At 40.7% G+C, this 21,794-nt stretch overlaps 6 protein-coding genes across 7 annotated transcripts; 2 read left to right on the top strand and 4 right to left on the bottom strand.

Annotated features, from left to right (window-relative positions):
* Positions 1–29: 29 nt before the first annotated feature.
* Positions 30–2,947, bottom strand: ergic53 (protein ERGIC-53). The gene is made up of 8 exons (XM_066287111.1): positions 2,734–2,947; positions 2,176–2,330; positions 1,947–2,119; positions 1,602–1,897; positions 1,139–1,553; positions 833–989; positions 567–685; positions 30–512 (listed from the first exon to the last, which is right to left on the bottom strand). The coding sequence occupies exons 1-8, from the start codon at positions 2,900–2,902 to the stop codon at positions 476–478; spliced, it is 1,521 nt and encodes a 506-aa protein (XP_066143208.1). The 5' UTR covers positions 2,903–2,947; the 3' UTR covers positions 30–475.
* Positions 2,948–3,325: 378 nt separating this feature from the next.
* On the bottom strand, positions 3,326–5,754 carry Non1 (nucleolar GTP-binding protein 1). Its single transcript, XM_066287472.1, has 5 exons — positions 5,602–5,754; positions 5,135–5,545; positions 3,749–4,943; positions 3,587–3,690; positions 3,326–3,523 (listed from the first exon to the last, which is right to left on the bottom strand). Exons 1-5 carry the CDS (start codon positions 5,647–5,649, stop codon positions 3,368–3,370), a joined length of 1,914 nt encoding a protein of 637 aa, XP_066143569.1. The 5' UTR covers positions 5,650–5,754; the 3' UTR covers positions 3,326–3,367.
* Positions 5,755–5,990: 236 nt separating this feature from the next.
* Positions 5,991–19,241, top strand: Cc2d2a (Coiled-coil and C2 domain containing 2A). Of its 2 annotated transcripts, XM_066287470.1 has the most exons (19): positions 5,991–6,117; positions 6,180–6,397; positions 6,448–7,593; positions 7,643–8,062; positions 8,160–8,344; positions 8,396–8,567; positions 12,747–13,037; positions 13,188–13,353; positions 13,405–13,539; positions 13,591–13,730; positions 13,783–13,921; positions 13,971–14,067; positions 14,191–14,363; positions 14,413–14,651; positions 14,703–14,814; positions 14,871–15,063; positions 18,613–18,698; positions 18,760–18,884; positions 19,229–19,241. In XM_066287470.1, exons 1-17 carry the CDS (start codon positions 6,103–6,105, stop codon positions 18,630–18,632), a joined length of 3,861 nt encoding a protein of 1,286 aa, XP_066143567.1. In that variant the 5' UTR covers positions 5,991–6,102; the 3' UTR covers positions 18,633–18,698; positions 18,760–18,884; positions 19,229–19,241. The 2 variants fall into 2 exon arrangements, with proteins under 2 accessions (XP_066143567.1, XP_066143566.1); XM_066287469.1 differs by lacking the exon at positions 19,229–19,241 and having other exon boundaries at positions 5,993–6,117; positions 18,749–18,884.
* On the bottom strand, positions 8,642–11,696 carry LOC136342043 (23 kDa integral membrane protein-like). Its single transcript, XM_066287479.1, has 5 exons — positions 11,251–11,696; positions 9,378–9,575; positions 9,158–9,328; positions 8,923–9,102; positions 8,642–8,861 (listed from the first exon to the last, which is right to left on the bottom strand). Exons 1-5 carry the CDS (start codon positions 11,308–11,310, stop codon positions 8,787–8,789), a joined length of 684 nt encoding a protein of 227 aa, XP_066143576.1. The 5' UTR covers positions 11,311–11,696; the 3' UTR covers positions 8,642–8,786.
* Positions 15,271–17,948, bottom strand: LOC136342038 (BTB/POZ domain-containing protein 9-like). The gene is made up of 6 exons (XM_066287473.1): positions 17,762–17,948; positions 17,363–17,669; positions 16,943–17,199; positions 16,022–16,895; positions 15,751–15,965; positions 15,271–15,697 (listed from the first exon to the last, which is right to left on the bottom strand). Exons 2-6 carry the CDS (start codon positions 17,667–17,669, stop codon positions 15,500–15,502), a joined length of 1,851 nt encoding a protein of 616 aa, XP_066143570.1. The 5' UTR covers positions 17,762–17,948; the 3' UTR covers positions 15,271–15,499.
* Positions 19,242–20,255: 1,014 nt separating the features above from the next.
* Positions 20,256–21,664, top strand: LOC136342044 (cytochrome c oxidase subunit 4 isoform 1, mitochondrial-like). The gene is made up of 3 exons (XM_066287480.1): positions 20,256–20,414; positions 20,754–21,189; positions 21,265–21,664. Exons 2-3 carry the CDS (start codon positions 20,760–20,762, stop codon positions 21,399–21,401), a joined length of 567 nt encoding a protein of 188 aa, XP_066143577.1. The 5' UTR covers positions 20,256–20,414; positions 20,754–20,759; the 3' UTR covers positions 21,402–21,664.
* Positions 21,665–21,794: the final 130 nt, after the last annotated feature.

The following is a 21,794-nucleotide window of genomic DNA, read 5'->3' as shown; positions in this document are numbered from 1 at the left end:
CAATTTTATTTATTAACTAATGCGACGACTTAAAAAATACCCATTTATTTGTCTTTTACAACTAATACGACAGAACTAATAGTGAATGTAAACGATTAAAACAATAATAAATAACGCATTTATCGGATGGAAGATCGGGAACTTTAAGCCATATTATTGGATAGTACTATTCCTGGAGCTTCAAAATAATTCAAATTAAACAAGGAAACCTTTGCACTTTTATTCCAAAAAAAAAATGACCCATGCACGCGCAACTATAGTAAATTATGTACACACAAATTACGAATGACTCTAATATAAACCCCATACAATGTTAAGCATTAGATTTTCCTAGGAAATTAAATAAACAATCTCAATCATTTTTTTGTCCTTTTTAAAAAAGTATTATCGATCACAAAACGTTGTCACTAACTGTTTTTCTGCGAAGACGCAGCTAAATCCTCGAACTAAACACATGAAAACAATGATAAAAAAATTAGTAAAACTTTTTTGCATGGCTGTCTTTGTTGTCCCTGAAAAACAACATAATATGAACGGCTTAAGGATATTAAAAAGGGAGTTCTCACCTGTAAATGTTGTATCCCAAAATGACCAGTAATTGCACAGCCACGATAATCAGCACTGTGGTCACTGAGACGCAACTGACCTTCGGACATGCTCCTTGCTGGCTTAACTGATTGGCCACCTAAAACAAGCAAAGCTCGATCACTTGTGTGGCCGTCACTTTGTGATCCAAACAAACTAAGAAAGTGTCAAATTTGTCACGCCCAGTGAGGGCAGTAACGCATTAATTTTAAAGGTGACTTACAGCGATGAAAACGTTTTATCTTACCTGAGACATGCCCACTTTGACGGAATTAAGGCCGTCCCTCATTTCACTGACCAATGACTGGGTGTCGTAGCCAACTGATTGCACTTGCGCAGTCGGTGCTCTGGCCTGATTGTTTATCACGGTATCGATCCTCTGCTTCACTTCCAGGATAAATTGCCTGAAAATGTGTATATTAAGATGTTACAAAAAGGGCTTTTCAAGACCCTAAATTAAGCTTAAGAATCACAGAAACCCGTCAAGGGAGTTTTGGCACAAGGGCCGCTATTTTCAAACAATCCAATGATGATCTGTCGTTACATCTCTCACCTGATCTCCCCAACAGCATTTTGCACCTGGTTCTGGTTGTTAAAGAGAGCATCCACCTCATGCCGCCTTATGGTATCCACATAGCCTCCTGCAGGAAGCTGTTGCCCAGCAGGGGGAGGTGGAATATTGGTTCCCACCGCCCCTGCAGACTTCACAACAAGATTCAAAGTTTGCTCCTGCTTGCTGGCCACATCGTCCAGCTTCTGATTTAACTCCTTAATTACATCAAAGATCTGGTTTTGACCTTGGAAGATTTGCCGCAGCTCCCTCTGGCCGTCTGTCTCGAACCAGTCCTCTAGCTCAGGTGATTTAGTTTCGTCAGGATGCTCCTTGCGATAGTCTTCCTTCTGCTGCTCCAGTTTACGTTGATAATCCAAATATTCCTGCTGCAGCTTCTGTTGGTCCTCAGTAAGTACTAAATGGGGGGATATTAGCTAATCACTCAAAGAGATGTTGTACTCACTTTGCGCATCAGGAGTCGTCGCCCCAGGATCTGAGTAACTACTGGTAAGGAAGTGAATAACGTCATGGTCATCAGCCAATCCACCAGTGGCTGCAGACACCCCAAAATAACCATTTTTGGGAAGGAGTACATTCTCCACTCTAAAACACATCTCAAAGTCTTGATCGTTATTGCTCATTCCATTATGGAACATTAACGTCAGGACATTGAGGTGGTAGTTAAGTCTCACTCGAGTGGGAAAAGGTTTGTTGCGGAAGTCTCGTAAACAGCCTGCAAGCTGCTGAGTGGTGCCATCACTATAAGAGTGCAATTAGCAAAACAATATAATCTCAAAACTAATCATACTTTTGATGGTCAAAGAGTCTGGTCCCATCATTGAGCACAGCATAAATATATGGGTTGTTGTGCTTGTTATCATTATCAAACGAGTCGAAAAAGATCCCTAGACCGTTCCATTGGTCTGAAGATCCAAAAACATCCCCATCATATGCTCCTTTATTTTGAGTGTACCACAATGCCTGGGCAATTTTTTTTAATAAAATATAATAAAATAAATGGATTTGAGGGTACTTACTAGACCATCAGCCCCAATTCGTCCCCTGCCGCTAATCCTAAACGCTACATCCACTTCCCAGAACTCGAAAACAAGTGGATTCTTGGTCCATATTGCTCCCTTTTGACTCTTCAATGATGGTGCTAATCGCACATTCTCAGAACTCGCTATGGCATCTAAGAACAAAAGATTATTTTAAAACATGTTTTTGAGCTCTTAAAGAGGTAGTTTGGGTCCAAACAGCAACTGAATTCAACTGCTATTGGGGTCAGTTTTAATGGGGATTTTAAAACTTTTAGAAGAGAAAGGCAAAATGTTCGATTAGCTAATGGTATTTGCAAGACATTTTTGAATTGTTATTTACTCGTTTCATACAAAAATTCAAAAAATTTCAATTTTCCAAGTGCTTTTCTTCCAAATTTTTTTGGTTATATACGTGTCAAATATCGATGCAAACCACTACGTATTTCACTAGTTTAGCTCATTTAGTATTTATGAGTAAGAGAGAGATAGATATTGTAGAGTGTTTCTGAGCTTGCTTCGATTTTCCAGTGACGTGTAACCAGATATTCTACTTACTGCCTCCGTACTCCCAAAAGGGCACCGAACCGTCCCTTTGCGCCAAATACGGCGGCTTGAACGAGTACTTGTATTCGAACTTCTTGTGCACGTAGAAGCAATTCACTAAACTCGCTAAAATTATGATTAATATTGAGAAAATACTGAAATTTCGAATCAATCTGTCCATGTTGTTTACATCGGTGCGAAGAAACGGCAAATGCGCCCTCAGTCGGAACACGACTAAGTTCACATGACGTCTTGAAGCGTAGTGAAAAGTGTAGTCGATCTACACGCACGGGGACTATCGGAGTAAATAGAACATTTTATTCAAATTAGGAAGTTAGTAATCTAGTACAAAATTATTGTGGGTTCCGGAGACAAGAAGAAATATTATATCCTGATTAGCTCAAATAGATACGGCCCCATTGTGACGATTAATTTGGGGTAGTTTTTAAGCTTATTTTTTGCATAAACTTCTAAAATAATCCCCCTCAAAACTTGAAAATTGATAAAAGGTAGCGCGATGTTTGGAAAACTAAAGTAAATTTATCCGAATTCGAAGTTTTTCATGTTATTATCGTATCACACTTTCTTCATAAAGAAAAAAATATTTATTAGAGCAAACATGTTTATTAGAGTCATAACACAATATTTATCTTCTGTCGGTCTTGCCAACGCCCCTCTTGCCGGCAAACAAGTGCTTCGGCATTTTCGTTCCGATAAACCTATCAGCTTCACCCTTAAGACCCATCTTAGCCACCTTTTTGCTGATGGCTCTATGGGCAATTTTAGCCAGTTTCTTCCTCATCTAAAATACACATGAAATCGTTTTTAAAAAGCTTTTTTGAGAGTGTTTTTAAATGTAACTTACTGCAACATCCTTAACTCCTTGCTCGTTTCTTGGAGGTTTAGTCAGGCCTTTTGATCTGCTTTCTATGGTCGTTACCTCCATACGTGGCTTTTTAGCGACTGGACCTAAGAAATAAAGATTATACGACATAAAATTTATGAGGAAATAGTAGTGAGTACTTACCAACTGAGCGGGTCCGCTGTTTGGTCTTAGTAAAATTGGCGTCACTACTACCTGACATGTCCAAACCTAATCCCTCCATTGTCTTTCTTAGTTTGCTTATTGAGCGATCACGCACTTTGGGCCCGACAGTGCGAGGCACTACTGGCTTCCTGCTTTGCTTATTAATCCTGGCCTCATCTTTCATTATAGCTTTCTTATGTCTGATTTGTAACGCTAGCTTTTTGATCTCTGCCATGGTGTCATCAAGTTCCATCTTGGGCACTACATACATGCCTGTCTGTTCTCGTACTTCCTCTTCCTGCTCCAATTCAGCCAGCTTTTCAAATATCTCTGGATCAATGTAATCAGCTACATTATGACCCTCCCATATCTCTGGAATAATGTCATGCCTCTCCTCCTCAGGAATGTCCACATATTCTTTAGCTAAATCAACAACATAATCGTCTCCCTCCTCAATCTCTACCTCCCTTGCCAATTTCCTCTTCACCTTCTGCTGTTTCTTCAATTGGACACTCTCAGGAATACAAGCAGGTCGCTCTTTGTTGTCCCGAGGCTTAGGCATGGCCACATGAAGCCTGTTTAACACTCCATCAACTTTCTTACTGCGCATTTTCTGGTCCACTCGGAAACTCAATAGTTTCTCGCAAGCCTCAATTTTAACCTCCATAACCCCCTTATCAGTCACTGTAGACATTTCTTTAAGGTTTAATTCAGGGTCTTCCTCAATGTCTTTTAACACCTGTCTCCGCTCTGCAGGGAGCTCTTCAAGATTAACAATATCACTTTTGTTTGCCACAATAATCAAAGGTTTATTAGTGAATAAGGGTTTTATTGACTCAAATAACCTAACTTGCTCTTCTAAATTGTGCCCACACTGTTCTGATAAATCCATGAAGTATAATACACAGGCTCTTAAGTGAGCCAATGCAGTTACGGCCTGCATTTCAATAACATTTCTCTCCTCTAAAGAGTGATCTAATATCCCAGGAGTATCGATTACCTGCCATCTCAAGTATTTATAGTCAGTGTGCCCCACATAAAGACTTTTAGTGGTGAAAGCATAAGGCTGCACCTCCACATCAGCCCTTGTGATTTTGTTGATAAATGAGGACTTTCCCACATTGGGGAAGCCACATATTATAATGGTTCTGGTATAGGGGTCAATAGAAGGTAGACGAGCCAAGTGTTGACGCACCTGAAATTGAATTAAGTTCAGAGTTTTGGCACATTTGAAAAAATATTTTATGCAAGCACTGTTGACAATATAAAATTATTAATAATTTGTAAAATTTCACTCAGCACTTCTTGGCATTTATATCCCAAAAATGGGCTTTTACACAAAAAAACTGTTTTTAAATTATTTACACACATAATCTTGCTACTAACCTGCTCCAAATAAGTCAAATTTGATCCCTGCCTTTTCATAATAGTAGCCATACGACCCAAAGCGGCTCTTTTCAATTGCTTACACCTATATAATGAGTCCCCATACTTCAACAGTCGCACATAGTCCTTTGCTACATTGTCAATAAGGTGTCTGGCAGTGTTAAGTTGTCCCAAAGCCAGCTTAAAGTGGTCTTTATCATATAGCACGTTCATCAAGTCAGAGTAGAATGGATGAACATCATCCAATTTTGGGAACTCGGTTAATATCTGTGTCAGCCGGTCGTGGAAGCTCTGCTGGGCAAATTTCACTTTGCGCATGTAAAAAGCCCTAATGCGAGTGATTTTGTACTGCTTGTGTACTACTGTGGGGGTCTTCCTTTGGGTTTTGGACAGAATTATGTCTACAAAATCCTATGGCGAAAAGTGGTGTAATAACAGAGGTGTGAAGGAACCAGACATTTAATTACCTTTGCAGTGGGGACCACCGCGATCTTCTTGAAGTTATACAAAGACATTTTATGGAGTTGGTTTGCACAGAACGTCCTAAATTGTGAGAAATGCCGAAGTCTATGTGTCCCCGTGCATGCTACATAAAAGAAAAAGACAGCGAAAATATAACCTCACTTTAGTGGAGATATGCGAAGAGACACGCGCGTTTAGAATTCATATCACGTGATCACAAAATGCGCTTTGTATATACCAATCAGGTGATAATGGGATCATTGTAGGCAACTTGTATTAGGAGTTTGGCTTAATGCAAAGATTATTAGGAGAATGAATCTAATAAGCTTTACACTATTTCTGCGGCGAGTGGAGTTAGATAGGTAGCTGCTCTGAACGTTTGACAATTTGAACTGAACTGACAGAATGTTGTCGGACATCTTGCCGTTTCCATGGCAACCTGAAATACCATTGTTTATGTGGATTTTGAAAAAGACGCTTACTTAGATTTCTAGTTAAAAAACCCCATGAACAGCTCCAAGGTACCAACACAGCTTTTAATCACTATCTCCCCGCAATACTTTAAGCCTGCACATTTCTACAGGAGGACTTGTTGGAGCTCTCTGAGCAGAGCGCACCGCCCAAAAAGCCGCCTCGTTTAAGCCTTAAAAAGAGATACAACCGGGTGCACTCGCCTCCCATAGCTTCCCCTGATCGAAGCAGCGACCGCGAGGTAACTTCAATCTTCTCTGTTAAAAAATCTCGAGCTCAGGGAGACAATCAAACCTCAAGTGATGAAGTGCCCTTAGAGGATTATAGCAGGTGAGATTTGAGGACCTATTTGAGAGGTTCGGCTAATGTATATCTTACAGGGGAAATGGCGATAAGGTGATCAAGCTAAAGCAATCTTTGAAGAGGCTGAAAATTGAAAACTTAAAAGTGGAAAATAAGATCAAATCTGTGCGTCAAAAACTGTCGATCAATCAACACAATGTCGAGCAGTTTAATTTTGTTATTTCGGAAATTGCGCAAGGAAGTGCTGATGATGATGAAGATGATTTAGTCACATTTTTGCCCCCTGTTCAGCTCAGTTTCTCAAATACCCTTAAAGCGACCTTACGCTTTAGTAATGAACACGATGAATCATTTAATCCTGTGCGTCTCAGATGCCTCAAGTCTTTTGCATTACCCCTTATGCAGTCCACTAAGTACGTCCCTGCATCCACGCATTTCGCCCAATCCTTGCAAGAAATTTTAGTGATCAAAGACCACATATTGGACCTTGAAATTAATTCTATTGAATTCCTGCACCATCCCTTATTTAGCATTGAGCACGTGCTTTTGCAGAGACTCAAAGACGCCCTGAAAAAACACTCACAATGGGATGAAAGGAGGAGTGTGTCAACACTTCTCCTTGAGCTGGGAAAGTTGAGAAATTCCGGAAAATATAAGGCAATGCGTAGGCTGCGCGAGAGAGTATTTCAAGAAGCTAAACAGCAACGCCAACTACTTAAAACGATTCTGGAATTGTGGCTGGAAATCAAGAAGTTTCGAGAGACTCAGAAGTTTTCATGCACACCAGCTCGGCTAAGAATTAATCAGCAACAAAGCGGGGCCAGTTCTGAAACCGAACAGCTGTTTCAAGAAGTCTTGGAGGACATACTTGTGCATTCGAAGAAGAACCTGAAGTGGTCAAGAAATGATATTGAAGCAGACCTTAGGCGTGTGTTTCTGGAGAGCTTCAGACGGGCTGAAGAACCAGAGCTGCAGTTAAAGCTCATTGAAGAAGAAATTCAAACAAATGCTGAGATTGACTCAGATGAGGCTTCAAGACGCAAAGTGGTGTCTTCAACCAAATTCACGATAAATATCTCTTGTGATCAAATCCCGGTTTGCAAATCTAGACCTGTTTTTTTGGATCCAACAAACTTCCAGCTATATTTCAATGAAGTCTTCAGTATCCAGCTCACTGAAGTCCCCAAATGGCTCACTCTAGAGCTGTTTGAGTACCCCAAAGGGTAATCATTTCAGTGCCTTTCTGTCACAAACTCAGACGAAATATTTTAGGTTGTTAAAAAAGAAAATTGCTCATCTGAAACTAGAAATCCCCCCGTGCGACCTTATTTTCGAAACCTCCGTGAATCAGGAAAGTTTCTTTGAAAGGCGGGAATTGATTCACTACAAGCACGCAGGCGTGGGAAGTGGACAGAAGCTCTCACTAGCAGTGGGAAATGTACCAGAAGACGTTTTGTACACCAAGGGCGTGGTCACGTACAGGATTGGCTGGCAGCCGAGCCGCGCCCCTAGGGACATGCCCGAGGGAGATGTCAGTGGACGAAACAATGGGCTGGTCAACACGGTGGACAGCTGGAGGGGTATCGATTCAGGACAGTTGCACAGTATGTTGACGAATTGTGGTGAATATGAAGAAGAGTTGAGAAGTTTTGAGGGTATTTTGGAAAGTATCCGGGAAAGCGGTTGTTTCAGGTAAAGTAAAATTGTGCTTAATGACAATCACTATTTGTCTCAAACGACTTGCAACAACATGTCAAAACTGCAACAATCTTTGGTTTCAACGTTTCAGATTGAGCCCCGACTTAAACCCATTGTTTTGTCCCTTGGCAGCCATCGACGCGAACGTCAGATTTCAGTTTTTGCGGCTTCGCTCTCAGAACGAGCCCGAATTCGACGGTACGCCGGTTCCAAGCCGGATCCGCGAAATTCCCGTTGGCCTCATCAAGGATTTTCAGCGCAGAAAAGCACTCGAAGGTATATGGCGAAAAACTTACAATTGAAGTCGTTTTCTGATTGTTCACGTAGGGGTCGATCAGAAGGGTGGAACAGAGGATGATGGAGATGGGGAGGATTTGCGGGAGAGCGGGAGGAGGCGATTGAAGCAGGTACATCACAGAGTGTTTCACTTGTGCAAGGGTGCGGGGAACAATTTGAGCTACGAGAGCGTGATCGATGAGAAATACCTCATTTATTTCGAGTAAGTAGTTCTTTTCGTTCTATCAGCGGCATGCTCATCTGAGTCACTTTTTGTTTGTTTCATATTCTCACATAATGGTTTAAAAAACGGTAATTTTTATTAATAATCAAAAGTATTAAATTAATATATTTACAAGTAACACTGGAAGATAAATTGATTCTGGTAAATGCTCTGTCTTAAAGCGATATTTTTCTGGTGACGGGTAAACGATGAGACACTTCAATAGTAAGCCCCTTGTCTGCGGTTCTCGCGTATACAACCGGTCAGGCATAGAGCCAGCACAGCTCCCACGACCTAGAGGAGCAAACGAATGGTAACTTAATTGAAATAAAACCAAAAAAATAAATGAACAAACCTCAATGGCGGAAACGGCGATTGCGACAATGGCAATGGTTTTGATTGAGCCTACTATGTAATCAGATAAAGTTTGAACACAACCAATTTGATAAGGTTTGTCTTCATTGGGCCCGTAGCAGCTTTTGGGTATTTGTAAAGGTAACCAAGAGTTAGGACTATTTGTTCCGCAACATTTAAACTAAGATCAATATAGTGGAGAAACTGAACAGGCCATAAATACGATGACAACTTACTGTTTCCTGAATGACGTTCACAGAGTCCTCTGTTTTTGGATATTTACTGAATATTTCAGTCACGGCATCTTGGATATGTGAGCGTAGCGAGTCCTCGTCCTTGATTTGTACGAAAGCGTAGATTCCCAATGCCACTTGGACTAGGAAGATGACGATCAAAATGCCGCCGTACTGAAACTTAAATTTTACAACACGGCGGCGGAAAGTTCGGACGACTTACCCAGCTGAGCATGCAGGTGTTGCTCCTGAGTGTGCCACAACACCCCAAGAAGGCGATTACGAAGATGATGGAGCCCACGACAATGGCGGCAACTGGGATGTGTTGTAAGGCGTGCGCGTCAGCCGGAATGGCATCTGATAATTTGGTGAAATTGACTTTGAAGAGGATGCCCACGACCAAGAGGGCTAACCCAACAAGCTAAATAAAATAAGGCGTCAGCAATTTTTGTTCCATGACATTCCCATTCGGTTTTATAACTTCGCGTAATGCAGGGGACGAAGAGTTAAATATTTTGAGGTATTCAGGAGAAGTGTGACTCTTCCAAGAAGTAAGATAATAGCGCTTAAGTCAGAGTTTTCCCGGCTCGTCGACAAGACATTTCCCGCTGCCTTTTGTAGTGTAGTGCACGTTTTAAAATGAGTGCATTCGCCATTACGTTCAGAAATATTTCGCTCCTACGTGTATACCTCGTTGCATCTACGTTTAAATCAATAAATTCTTCATAAATACTTAATTGTTTCGTTGGCTACTTGTATGTTAATACATATTAAATAATTATTTTCTCATTAGTATGATATCAAGTAGGTACAGTCGGTGTGAGGTTGTTAGCGACTCTGAGTCACGAAGGAAAAATGATAATAACATCAGAGATAAGATCTCTTGAGTAAACCAAGTCATGTGACACTCGTTTGTGTTTTAGTCATTGGGAGGATTACATATAACTATTTCCGTATAACTAGTATGACTGGAACGCCCCGAAACCAGAGGAACCGTAATGAAATCCGCCTAGTGTTGGCGTTATTTAGCTCATGACATCATGTAATCGGTAAATTATGACACGTAACCAGTGTGGATTTTTATCTGGTAAACTCTTGGTTGCCAGTGTTGTAAATTAAGACATCAGTCCGCGAGAAAGCGGTATTATTCGGACGTTGTTTACCAGAATAGTTTCCCTATCAGAGATTTATTAACGTAATTCCAACGTTTTGTTGCTGCAATTTAATGACCAGTAAATGACCATTAAAAATTAAATCCTCTCATAACGAAATCAGTTGCAAGGCTAAAAAAGACGAATTACAGCCCCGATTACACCGTCACAGAATTTTCTGTCTTCCTTTTATGCGTGTTTTTTGAAAGAGACAGGCGCGAGATGGTACAGCAGAATCATTTATTTTACAGAATTTTACGTGCATTATTACGCCGTCACGTTTTCGCAAACAGGCGCAAATTGGGCCCTTCAAATGTTCAAATTTAATCCTAAACGATCAAATTAGGGCAAATAATGATTTATTAAAATAATGAAATTAATTCTATGCGAGGGGGGTGATCAAAAGCCGTCCAACACGCGCGCGCATAAGGGCGAACAAACAATTGACATTATGACAATTATAACGCGTTTGTTTTTCAAATCGGTTTTGGTTGTGTGAAAAATTTACAATTTTCATCATTTTTACGAGCCGATTTCGGGTTGTGCGGGATGAAGGGGGCTGTTTGAACGCCGCAAGTTTTTTACGGAGCCGTGTAAGAGCGAAGAGATAAGACACCGAAATGTGTTGTCTTTAATCGAGTACTTTTCGACGTATCCATCAATCTAGTGGTTTCAGTAACTGATTCGATAAAGCTTGTTGCCTGATTTGCACACAAATTTAGACGAATAATGAGAAAAATAAATCTCTTTTTTCGTCGAGGATAAAATCAATATCAGATAAAACTTTAAAACTTTTCTCAGGGCCAAATCTTAAGGTTTGCGGGCTGAATTTACGGGGTCGGCCGGAAAAGTTGACAGCTACTGTTGTCCGGGAGAAAATCGATACGCGGTGTCGTTCCGTTTCCCTCCAATTCACTGGATGGTTTAAACCGGAAATTTGCTTACCACAAATGCGAAATTGGTGATGAATACAAAAATCCTGGCCAGTCCTTCTGAGCAACCCATTTTCAATCACTGATATCGGTACTTCGATTCGAACGCGGTCAACCTCAACAACTGAATCGCGTTGTCTGTTTGACGATATATTATAGTGTAAATTACTGTTAAGACTGCTTATCTCCGCTTAGTCACCCAATAATGAATTCTTGGTAAGTATAGCAAATAATGGTACAAGCGTTTGTGCTCACTATTCAGACTGAAAACCTCCGGTTAGCGTATGTATAATGTTTGCTAACATGTACTTCGAGTCGATAAGGGGGGACTTTATTAATAACTCATATCCCAGTGGCGCGCAACGGTCTCACGCGAGCACCGAGGGAGCATGCGTGCCTCACAATTGGAATTTGAAGCGTAAATAAAGAACAATGCATGCACGAAATCGCATATTATGGAACCTGGCGTCGCGAATGGGGGTTTAATGCGGCTTTTTTCGCCGCACTTGTTGAAACAGGCCTTGAACTGCAACTGCAGAAAATCGGTCGGATGTCGGATTTTAAGGTAGTTGTCCCTGCCGTTGGTTGAAACATTGATAAACGAGGTTAACCGGGCTATCTCTCTAGAAACCGCAGCTCTGATTCATACGAAACTAATTTAGCTCTGTTCATCGATCGTGAAAACCAGTCAATATGAGCGTAGCGAGATTTTTCTCGGAAAAAAAAAAATCATCGAGTGTTTTGGGAATTAAGAATTCAGACAATTGTCGGCACGTAGTAAAGATGGCGGCGAGTCTTCATTGAAGATTTAATTGCATGAACTAGAATGGCGACAAATGACGTCAAGAGCAAACATTTTGTTGTGTCCAAGATGGCGGAAGCCTCCTGGAATTTTACGTAAAAAAATTATTCCATTAATTGAAAATATTCCCATTTCGCACACGCAAGTTTTCACGGTAGGTGGTAAACCACGATTTTATCTGGCTAATCTGTTAAGCCGCCTAGTCATGGCAAATAAAAATACTTCGAATAGCACCAGCCCGATTTACACCCAAGAAAAGTGTTTACTGTATAGAGAGCTCGCAAAAAAAAACCTTGACTGAATGAAGAATTATTTTTTTTTACGTTGTTTGTATGTTTTATGTCAGCAATGTAGACAATTTGGTCCCTTTCGGCCGTTATTAGAGACACTACGAGGGCCTGGAAATGTCCATTGGCTGAATTGTGTCGGCTATAGCTGGCTGATCAATATATTTAATTCGTTGTCTTCGAGATCTAATTACGAAATTCGCTCTTTTAACGCCCTAATTTTGCGCCCAATTGAAAGACCGAATTTAGCTGATTATGTAGACAAATCGCTGGTTACGATGCCCTTAGCACCCACATCCACATAGTCCCAGCGTTATATTTTTTCGAGCCCAACTCTTTAATATATCACAATAAGGTGCAACGAATACACTTGCGATCTGCACTCTAAATCAATCACGACAGCTCGATTTATCTACGTAGAGAAATCGTCAAAACTTCCGTCCGCAACGTTCTGAATTGGTTCCGATGGCGCCCCAAATTCGCCAAACCGCTCCCTCAGCGCGTCCCCAGACCTCTGCAGGACACTCGACAAACACCCAACAAAATCCTTGTTAAAGTACTCGGTGCCAAAAACCTGCCTCAGAGGAGGGTCAGTGAGGACGCGCCTTCCGAAGAAATAGTTCCGGAGCTGGAAATCTGCCATGAGGAGTTCACGGTGACCGTGGAGATGCCCGGAGGCACCAGAAGTGAGATTGTAGGACTGCCTTTGAGGTAAGAATCGCTAGAAATATCTCAGGGTGTCAGTAAAGCGAGCCATATCCTCAAATTTTGCCTAAAAGCCCGCTTCACGTCACATTTTACCTGCTTAAAGTTGGTTCTTCTTGGTCATTTCATCAAAATTCGGGTGCGATTCACAATTAGGTGCCAACACGGGGACTATATGAACCCAAATGCTTTGAGCGGAAACATTACTATAGCTCTGTTCGATCGAACGCAGAGTTTGAGTTCCGGTGGGGAATACGTGGAGCGGAAGGTGTTTTTGGGGGATGTTTTAGTGCCTCTAAGCGCTCTCACGACAGGTATCAATGTAGGTTCTGTAGTAATTTTAAGGCAGTTTTTCTTATAATAATAATCGCAGCTCTCGGGATGGTTCCAGCTGACCCGACCCGCCTTGATCTTCGGATACAATGGTTTTGAGGACCCCACCGTCAAAACTTTTCTCCAGCTGGAACTGAGCATCTCACCTAGCGTGCCTGTAATGGAACCCAATATGGTACTACGTCATATAGTCTTGACTGTCTATTAATAGAAAGATATTTTACAGGCAGATTTGCCCTCAAATGACTCTCCTTATCTAAGTGGTTATATCCTCCGATGGAACCAAGTATTCAATACAAATTTCCCCAGTAAAAGGTTCCAGGTCTTTGTCTTGGACACTCAAGGGCGCACTACATGCATCACTCGGTAATTAAAAGGGTTTGAGTCTCTATCGGGCGATTGCGAAGGTCGAGTTTAGGTTTTTGAGGCCTCTGGAACCACCTCAAGTGACCACTGATGACTTCGACTTTACAGCGGAGCATTGTTTACGGTACATCTCTTTGGTTCCCTTTACTGAAAGCGGCAGCTTGTATCAAAGCATTTTGCTGACTTCTGAGGTCTGTAAGGTTTTGTATTAAATTGAGCGTGTTTGAGGTCTCTTTTTAGCAATTTTTGAGGTTTATGACGGGGTCTGTCTTGGATCATTGCGTGACTTTAACCTGCTTTTTGTTGGCATTGAAATTGGAAGCATATTTGGTCTTGGGTAAGAGAATAAGTGAAAATGTTGGGGACTAAAATTAGGAATGGAGTCGCTGCGAATCGAAGTTCACCTAATTTTCTCAGCCCCTTAATGTTGTTATATTAAAATTAAAATTACATTGTGCAGGCTTTGGAGTGCCTCGAGGCACCACCAGTTACGTTTTCCTAATCGAGTCCTCGAAAGCCACAAATAACTGCCAGAATTACTCAATCTTGGACGTACTTTCGAACCAAAAATTTAAGCTATCAGATCCGCTCTGCCCCCTCCAACGCATTTACTGCTTGGCAAATGGGGAGAATGTAAGTTTTGTACGTTTTTCGAGGACGGCCCTTTAATGCTGTTGCACAGGTCTGGGGCAATGCCCAGCGTACGCAGAACCCCGCATTACTTCGCTTTGATTTGACGCGCAAATCTGATTGGTGGCCGCTATTTGACAACAACCACCAAGCCCCCACCCACTTTGTCAATAACAAGGTTGATTTTTCCCTTAACAGCGATGAGGAGGAGGTTGAAAGAGAAGTGGAGAGGAAGCTGAGGAGGAAGCTGTGCAAGTGGAGGCCAATGGAGACAACCAATATCAAGATACAGTACGTAACAAAAACTGAATTTGTTGTTTTTTTTTACCTTGAGAGTTTTAGATTAAACGAAGTGCTGCGAAGTAATCTTAGACACTTTGAAATTAACATTATGCATGGTAGGGGCAACGCAGACGCAGTACAGGAGCTAATCAAAACTTTGTCTCGCTTCCATGTAAAGGGATTAACAATAATGTTTTGCTTTTAATAAGTATTCAACAACTGTTTTAGGTGGATGGAATGGTGCTAAATCTTCCCTTTTCCGGCGTTACCCAAGTGGTGAAGAAGATAAAAAATATGAGATTGCACGTGCAGGCGCCAGGGGTCACAGACTTCGTCTTAAGCGTTTTTGTTCAGGGATACCCGGGGCAAGTGCTGTCTCTCTGGGTCCTTATCGGAACCGTGGCAGAAAAGGTCCCGCAAGGTTTGTAACATTCACCATTGATGAACAAAACGAGTTTTTCGCAGCAAATTTTCACGTTGGGTTCGTCGAAAATCAACTGCAAGTTGCTTTTTCATGTTGCGTAAACAGTGTGAGCAAATCGTAGATTCCATTTTATTGGATCTATTTATCTGCCTTAGTTACTTCGGTTGTGCGTTTCTTTTTTGTTACCAATATTAGAAAAAAAAGGAATTGTCACATTTCACTTTATTAAAAAAAATAACAACACTTGAAATAAACAAAATATCAATCAGGTAATCCAATATGCGCAAAGATGCGTTCACACTGATATAACTTATCACTGGGCTCATTTACAAACTAGTAACAGCGAAGAGGTTACTTCAAAGCTGACCCTCCGGTCGTCTCTAAGTAACGAAAACAAATTTATAATCTAAAACTTCAGTTCACGGTGAATAATCTAAAGCCGATTGGAATTGTTCGCACTGATTCCCTCCTCCTCCGCCTCTGTAGCTGTCTCCGCAAATTGTGCCGCTTGTTCCTCATTCGCATCAGATTCTGTGCCGCTTTTACCATTCCCACCTGCGATCGTCACAGAACACGCCTGCGCATTCAAGTCCTCGCAGGAGGGACACTCAAAGTGAACACAGTGGAACACCTGGGATTGAAAATTTAAGCTAAAAATTAACTCGGGAGGAATAAAAAAAAAACCTCGTTTGCGGTGTTGTGAGTGCCCACGATGCGTATAAAAACAACCGCCCTGGGAGGGAATCGGATCACCTGCCATGACTTGCAGTTTTCGCGAGTGTTGTCGACCACCATTTCCCATTCCCAGATGTTAACTGAGGATTCGATGTAGTAGCTGTAGCTGCGATCGTCGCAATCCCAGAGGAGAAGCTTTAAGCTGGAGATTATGTATGGTTGGCCTGGAAATTTGTTGGTGGAGGAATTGAACAGGGCTGTAGAGGCAATCAGGACTTACCCAGTTGTATGAGAATTGCTCCCGATCTCAGTTGATGACAAGTATAACCCGAGTCCCAATCATACTGTTTAGTATCCCCATTCAAAAGTGCGTTGCGAGCTCGGCTGACCCCCTCGATAACCACCGCATTCTTCTCTAATGTGGCAACATTATAGTTGGGGCAGATAAGGTCGTTTACCATTTTAGGGATTTTTTGTTTATACATACATTCAAGAGTCACCAGGTGGAACACCTTGTTTACAGTATTATGAGTGCCCACAATTCTGATGTATTGAACTACTCGCGTGTCAAAGTAAAGGTGTTGCCAGGAGCGACAACAATATTGCCCGTAATCCACTACTCTGACCCAATCTTTCTGTTCCATTGAAACCTCTACATAATAGGAATATGACCGAATGTCTCGATCCCATAGAAGCATTCGAATGTGGTTGATAATGGAAGGAACTCCAAGTTTGACAATAATCCCCTGGTCTCCTGGACCATTAATTGCATGTCTCGTATATCCTTTATCCATATCATAGTTGCAGTTATTCCCGTCAAGTAGATACTCTGTCAATTCCCCAGCCACAACTTTAGAACCTCTTCGAGGACATGCAACATTCTCATCAACAACCAATAAGCCTCTATGAGGAAGACTGCTGGTTCGACAATTAGTCCTATCAGCAATTGCATCCAAAAGAGAATCTGGCTTAACAAGTCCAGCAGGCCTTACTACAGACAATAGATCTGCAACACTCATCAAAGGCAATCTCACGCATTTCATGATTTTATCATTGTTGTCCTCATTTGCTTTACACCAATTTGAGACTCCCCTGAAAATTTCCACTTCAGGAGCAAAGAAAGAGTCGCGCTGTAGTAGCTCCACCAATGCATCCTAAACAAACATGTGCAGCTAGGAACCTCACAGAAAAGTCAACATACCTGTGATAAAGTTACAAATGATTCATGCATTAAAATCTCACAGGCATGTTTATCGAGGAAGGAGTGGCAAACAGCCACTAACTTGTCCAATCTATATAAGTGGGCGGTGTCCAAGATTGCACAGACGTTGCGCAGAGCGAGAAGTTGTTTCAAAATGTCGGAAATGGCTCCTTCTAAGTCCTCAAACCCATATTGGTGTGCCAGTCCTAGAGTGTCGAGAATCACATCTTCTTTTAGGGTCATTAGAAACATGTGCCCTAATAAGAAAAGATTGTGTTTAGAATGGCAAATATGAACCTTTTCTCTTCAAAAATCCCCAAGGAAAAGCAATCAATGAGCAACACTGAGAAAGCAATGAGGAGAAGGAATTAGTAGACTCCATGCTACAGGAATGGTGTAGACACTCTAAACAGTACTTACCAGTGTAAATGTACTTCAACAATATCTTAAAAGCATTCAAAGGAGCATCTTGTAACATAATTTCCGTTTGACTAGACTCTCTTAAGCCCCCATACAAAAGAGCTCGAAAGTAGTCGCTACGAGCTGCAAGAATCACCTTATGCGCAGGTAATTTTTGTCCCTCAACAACCAGACATACATCTGAATACTCTTGATTGAGATACAGAGACGAGAGATTCTCAGAAAGTTGGTGTAAGTGCTCAATATCGCCCAGGCGGGTTACCACTTTGGAGCTGGATGATTTCAGGTACTGGTGGCTACTACTCATCTGAAATTTTCAATTAAAGTAAGCTTTAAAGGCTTGTATAAAGAATTCAAAAATTATTGGTTTTCTGAGGGGATGAAGTGTGGGCTACTTACAGTGGCAACAGCTGTTGTAATAGCGAGTTGAATAGCATGAATTTAAAGGTTGATCAAACGGTTTTTAGCACATTTTTGGGGCCTTTTTTAAAAGGAAATTCTGGAAAATTCAAGCATCTTCGTCGATATCGGAAAAATGGAAATCATAACAAAAGCGACAAAGGTTAATCAAGAAACAGTGGCAGGTGTCGGATTTGACGTTTTCAAATCTTTTGGTAGCACAATATAAGGGATGCAAAAGCCGATTGAAATTGACATGTAGTTAACGTAGACTATAACATTTCTAAACATTTTAAGTGGATTGTTTGTCTATAAAGTTATTTGGGAATTGCTGCTCTCATGCGATAAACATACATAATCTACGTTCTCTACACTTGAAATATTGTGGTCTCGCTTCTCTGTTGTATTGACATCTTAGTGACAACCTTGGCCTTCAAATTTTTTATTTTTTTTCCCTGTCATTTCTCCTACAAAAGAATAGGTTGTGTTTTGGTGTTGTGGCTATTTCCAGCTTAAAATTTAGCTCCTTTTCGTTTATTTGTAACTTTCTCATGCAAATCACTGCTTTTTAATTCTCCAAAACCTCCACTCTCAAGGTAATTCGAATCGTGGTTCTCACGCGCACAGGTCCGCCGTGTTTTGGACTGATGTCTCATCGTTGTTTATTTATGGAAAAGTCTCCTTATCAGGCCGCTTTACCCATTTAATTATTTGCTTTATTGTGTCGCGGAGACAACGTCCAGGATATTTAGTCGGCCCGCATATAGTTTATAGTAACACATAATTAGTCCGAAAACCGTGTTTCAAAACAAAGCCCCATTTGGCTCTTAAAAACACCGCACTATTTTCAGATGGCAGCTGCAGTGAATGAAGTGTGGGTATCATGGTTTGGCTGCTGCGTGGCGCAGCCCCAGAAGCGTAGACACCGCATTGACAGGCAAGTGTTTTCGATATCAATTTCAAGGGGTAAACACTGGTTATGAGCAGGTCGATGATAGGGAACCCCACCAATTTTGTGCACACAGGCCATATAGGGAGTAGGGATATGGAGCTGCCTGGTGAGCAACAAATAGCTTTGCAAAATCAGATGAGAAGTAAAGGAGGCTATGACACCAGTTATAAGGTAAAATTCAGGCTTTTATTTGATGATTTTCCAGTTTTTTGACTGATGAAAGTGGATTTTATTCATCACTAAGTATGAGTTACTTCCCAATCAATCACTTGAGAGTAGATTATGCAGTCTGGATATTATACATAAGCTTATCAGCCATCAGGAATTTTTTAATTTCCCATTTGATGAGAACAATAGAGAGAAATTTATTTACTATTTAGAAGTATGGTTAGAGGCTTTTGGAAGGTCTGAGCAAAATAGCACTAATGAAGAGTTTTACAGTTTGAATCATATACACAAATTTCTGTCATTCAAGGGATATTTAGCTTGATGTTGACTTTTGTCACCTATTTCAGGAACCACCACCACCCCAATGGTGCCAATATGAGTAGCCTAATGATCTTCTATTATTTGTACCCTGCTTTAGGGCACAACAGACTCCCTTTATAATTTAATGCAAACTTGAGGGTGCATGTTTGCAGTTATGTTGCTCAGTTATTGTTTAAAAATCGCCCTCCCTAATACTCTCCAGATTTGCGGGGCTGTGCCCTGCAGAACATTTGCTTAAGTTGTAAATAACCGCACCTTCATATATGATTTATTATTTATGTTTTTACGCTAGTAATAACATGATTTCCTATTACGTTTATTACCTCTAGTTATTGTTTTTTTGTATATATTATTTATCTTTTTATTGCGGCTATTAGTAGGGAAATGAGCATTTGTTTGTATAGGTAACGTCTGATTGTTCCGCCTCCATCACACCAAACCCCTTCCTTCGCGTCTACCTTGTCACACCCTTTGAGGGACGTGTGAGTGCTATTTCTTCGTGACCCACACCCCCTCTCCAATCATTAATTTTAAATCGTTCCAAATGAGTGCAATTTTTTAGTAATAATAACTGACTGATTTTCTCTATTCTTTGTGATGTTCCCGGCACATTACTATCGCCTTATTGTTAAGACTCGTATATGGACTTGTTCTACGACTGCAAATTTTTATACATGACAAAATAACGTATTTTTGCACCGCCAGGGATGTTTTTATAGCACAAAAATAATTACGCAAACAAGAATCGACTCAGGTGAACAGTGTCATGTTGCAGTGATCGTAGAGAACAAGCAATGTTTTGTATCCTGTGAAATGTACTTATATATTATAAATAAATTATTACTTAGTTTGTTTTCGGCTTTGTTCCTAGGGATTTCGTTTATTTACTTTATAGACATTGTGTACCTACAACATGGGCGTTACATAGAACTATTAGGAACGTGTTGGAGGTTAAGTATTTTACGAAAACGTTGACACAGAAGTTTCAGGCAATGTTGCCACGAATGATTCTATTTTATATATTTAAACCGTATTAAGACGGTTTATCGGATTATTACCGTATTTTTATTTTATGTAACATGTATTAGTTACGTGTTTCAATTGGTTTTTTAAAATGTCGATCGAAATAATTTTATAGCAAGTGAGAGTTTAACGAAATTTGGCAGCGCTGCCAGTTCTTTAGTGAAACGCCATTTTTGTGGTTTTGTGAAGGTACGTATCTCGCTTCAGTTTTGAGTAAATATCTTTTGTGGTACCAAAAATTCTCCTTATATATTCAACATTCAACCATTGGGGCTCATTTCGACCACATTGTTTCACCCTCAAGTGTTTCGTTAACTTGTATTTTGGTCTCCTATTATCACTCGCGGTCTTTTTAGTCTCTCCCCTATTAGATAACTAGTTCGAAAGCCAAAGTCTAAATAAATGTAATAAACATTGAAAGCCCCATCAATTCTTGTAGCAGCGTTTTATGTAAGCCCTGGTTACGTAACAAACCTAACCTAAAAACCGATCTCAGGAGGCCAAGACTAAACTTGAATCTAAACACAGGAATCCATGATGGCACACTCTCTACTAGTGCTCTCCAGTAGGCAACTGATGAAAAATGCCCTCACCAAGCCCCTATTAATCCAAGTGGCATCCATGAGTGGAGGTGAGGGTTCTTATGTTAGAACCCTTATTGGAAAACGAGAAATTGTGGGCTCGGGCTTCAATGGAGAGCCTACCTATGTGGATAGACCTGATTTCCCTTTGCCTGCAATTAGGTGGAAGGAACCGTCATCTGAAATTTTGGCTTTGCGGGAGAGGGAGAAAGGTGACTGGAAGCAACTCTCAATTGAAGAAAAAAAGGCCCTCTATAGGGCCTCATTTAGGCAGACTTTTGCAGAATTTAAAGCGCCCAATGGGGAATGGAAAGGATCTATTGGAATCGCTTTGGTTCTTGTTTCTACTGCTTTGTGGCTCTTTTATGGCATGAAGTTCTTCGGTAAGAGTTTGTCTCGTGATGTCCTCCCATCCCATTTGTAGGTATGGTGCAAAGCATGAAAACCATCTCTTTCAGTGTATCCACCTTCACCAGATTCTCTGAAACCTGAAAACAGAGCTGCGCAATTGCGTCGTATGCTTGACTTACAGATGAACCCCATTGAGGGTATCAGCTCCAAATGGGATTATGAAAAGAATGACTGGAAAAAGTAAATTTTTAACTTCCATTAGGAGAATTTACCATGTTCTTTGCACGCTGTGAAGAGACAACGGTACAGGGTGCAGGGAATTTATCAAATTAGTCACCCATAAGTTTTAAAAATTTGCTATTTTTTGTTTATGTAATAAATAAGTTTCTATTTTGTTAAACAGGACTTTTTTGTTGTTATTGTAATGCTACTATAGACCTAAGGGAGCTTAAGTACAGGTTTGACGTGAGAAGGAAAAGTATTACAAATAAACTAAGTCACAATTGAGTCGAGTTTTATTAGTTTTCTTAAATTATTAAATTTTTTTCGTTAGTTTTATTCTATTTACTGTTGGAACATTTTGTATTTTGTGCCTATTTATGCGGCCATTTTATTTTCCTGGTTTTATCTATCTTTC

This window comes from Euwallacea fornicatus, chromosome 11 (assembly GCF_040115645.1).
Source record: "Euwallacea fornicatus isolate EFF26 chromosome 11, ASM4011564v1, whole genome shotgun sequence".
Taxonomy (NCBI): Eukaryota; Metazoa; Arthropoda; class Insecta; order Coleoptera; family Curculionidae; genus Euwallacea; species Euwallacea fornicatus.
This window is presented reverse-complemented; position numbering and strand designations above follow the sequence as displayed.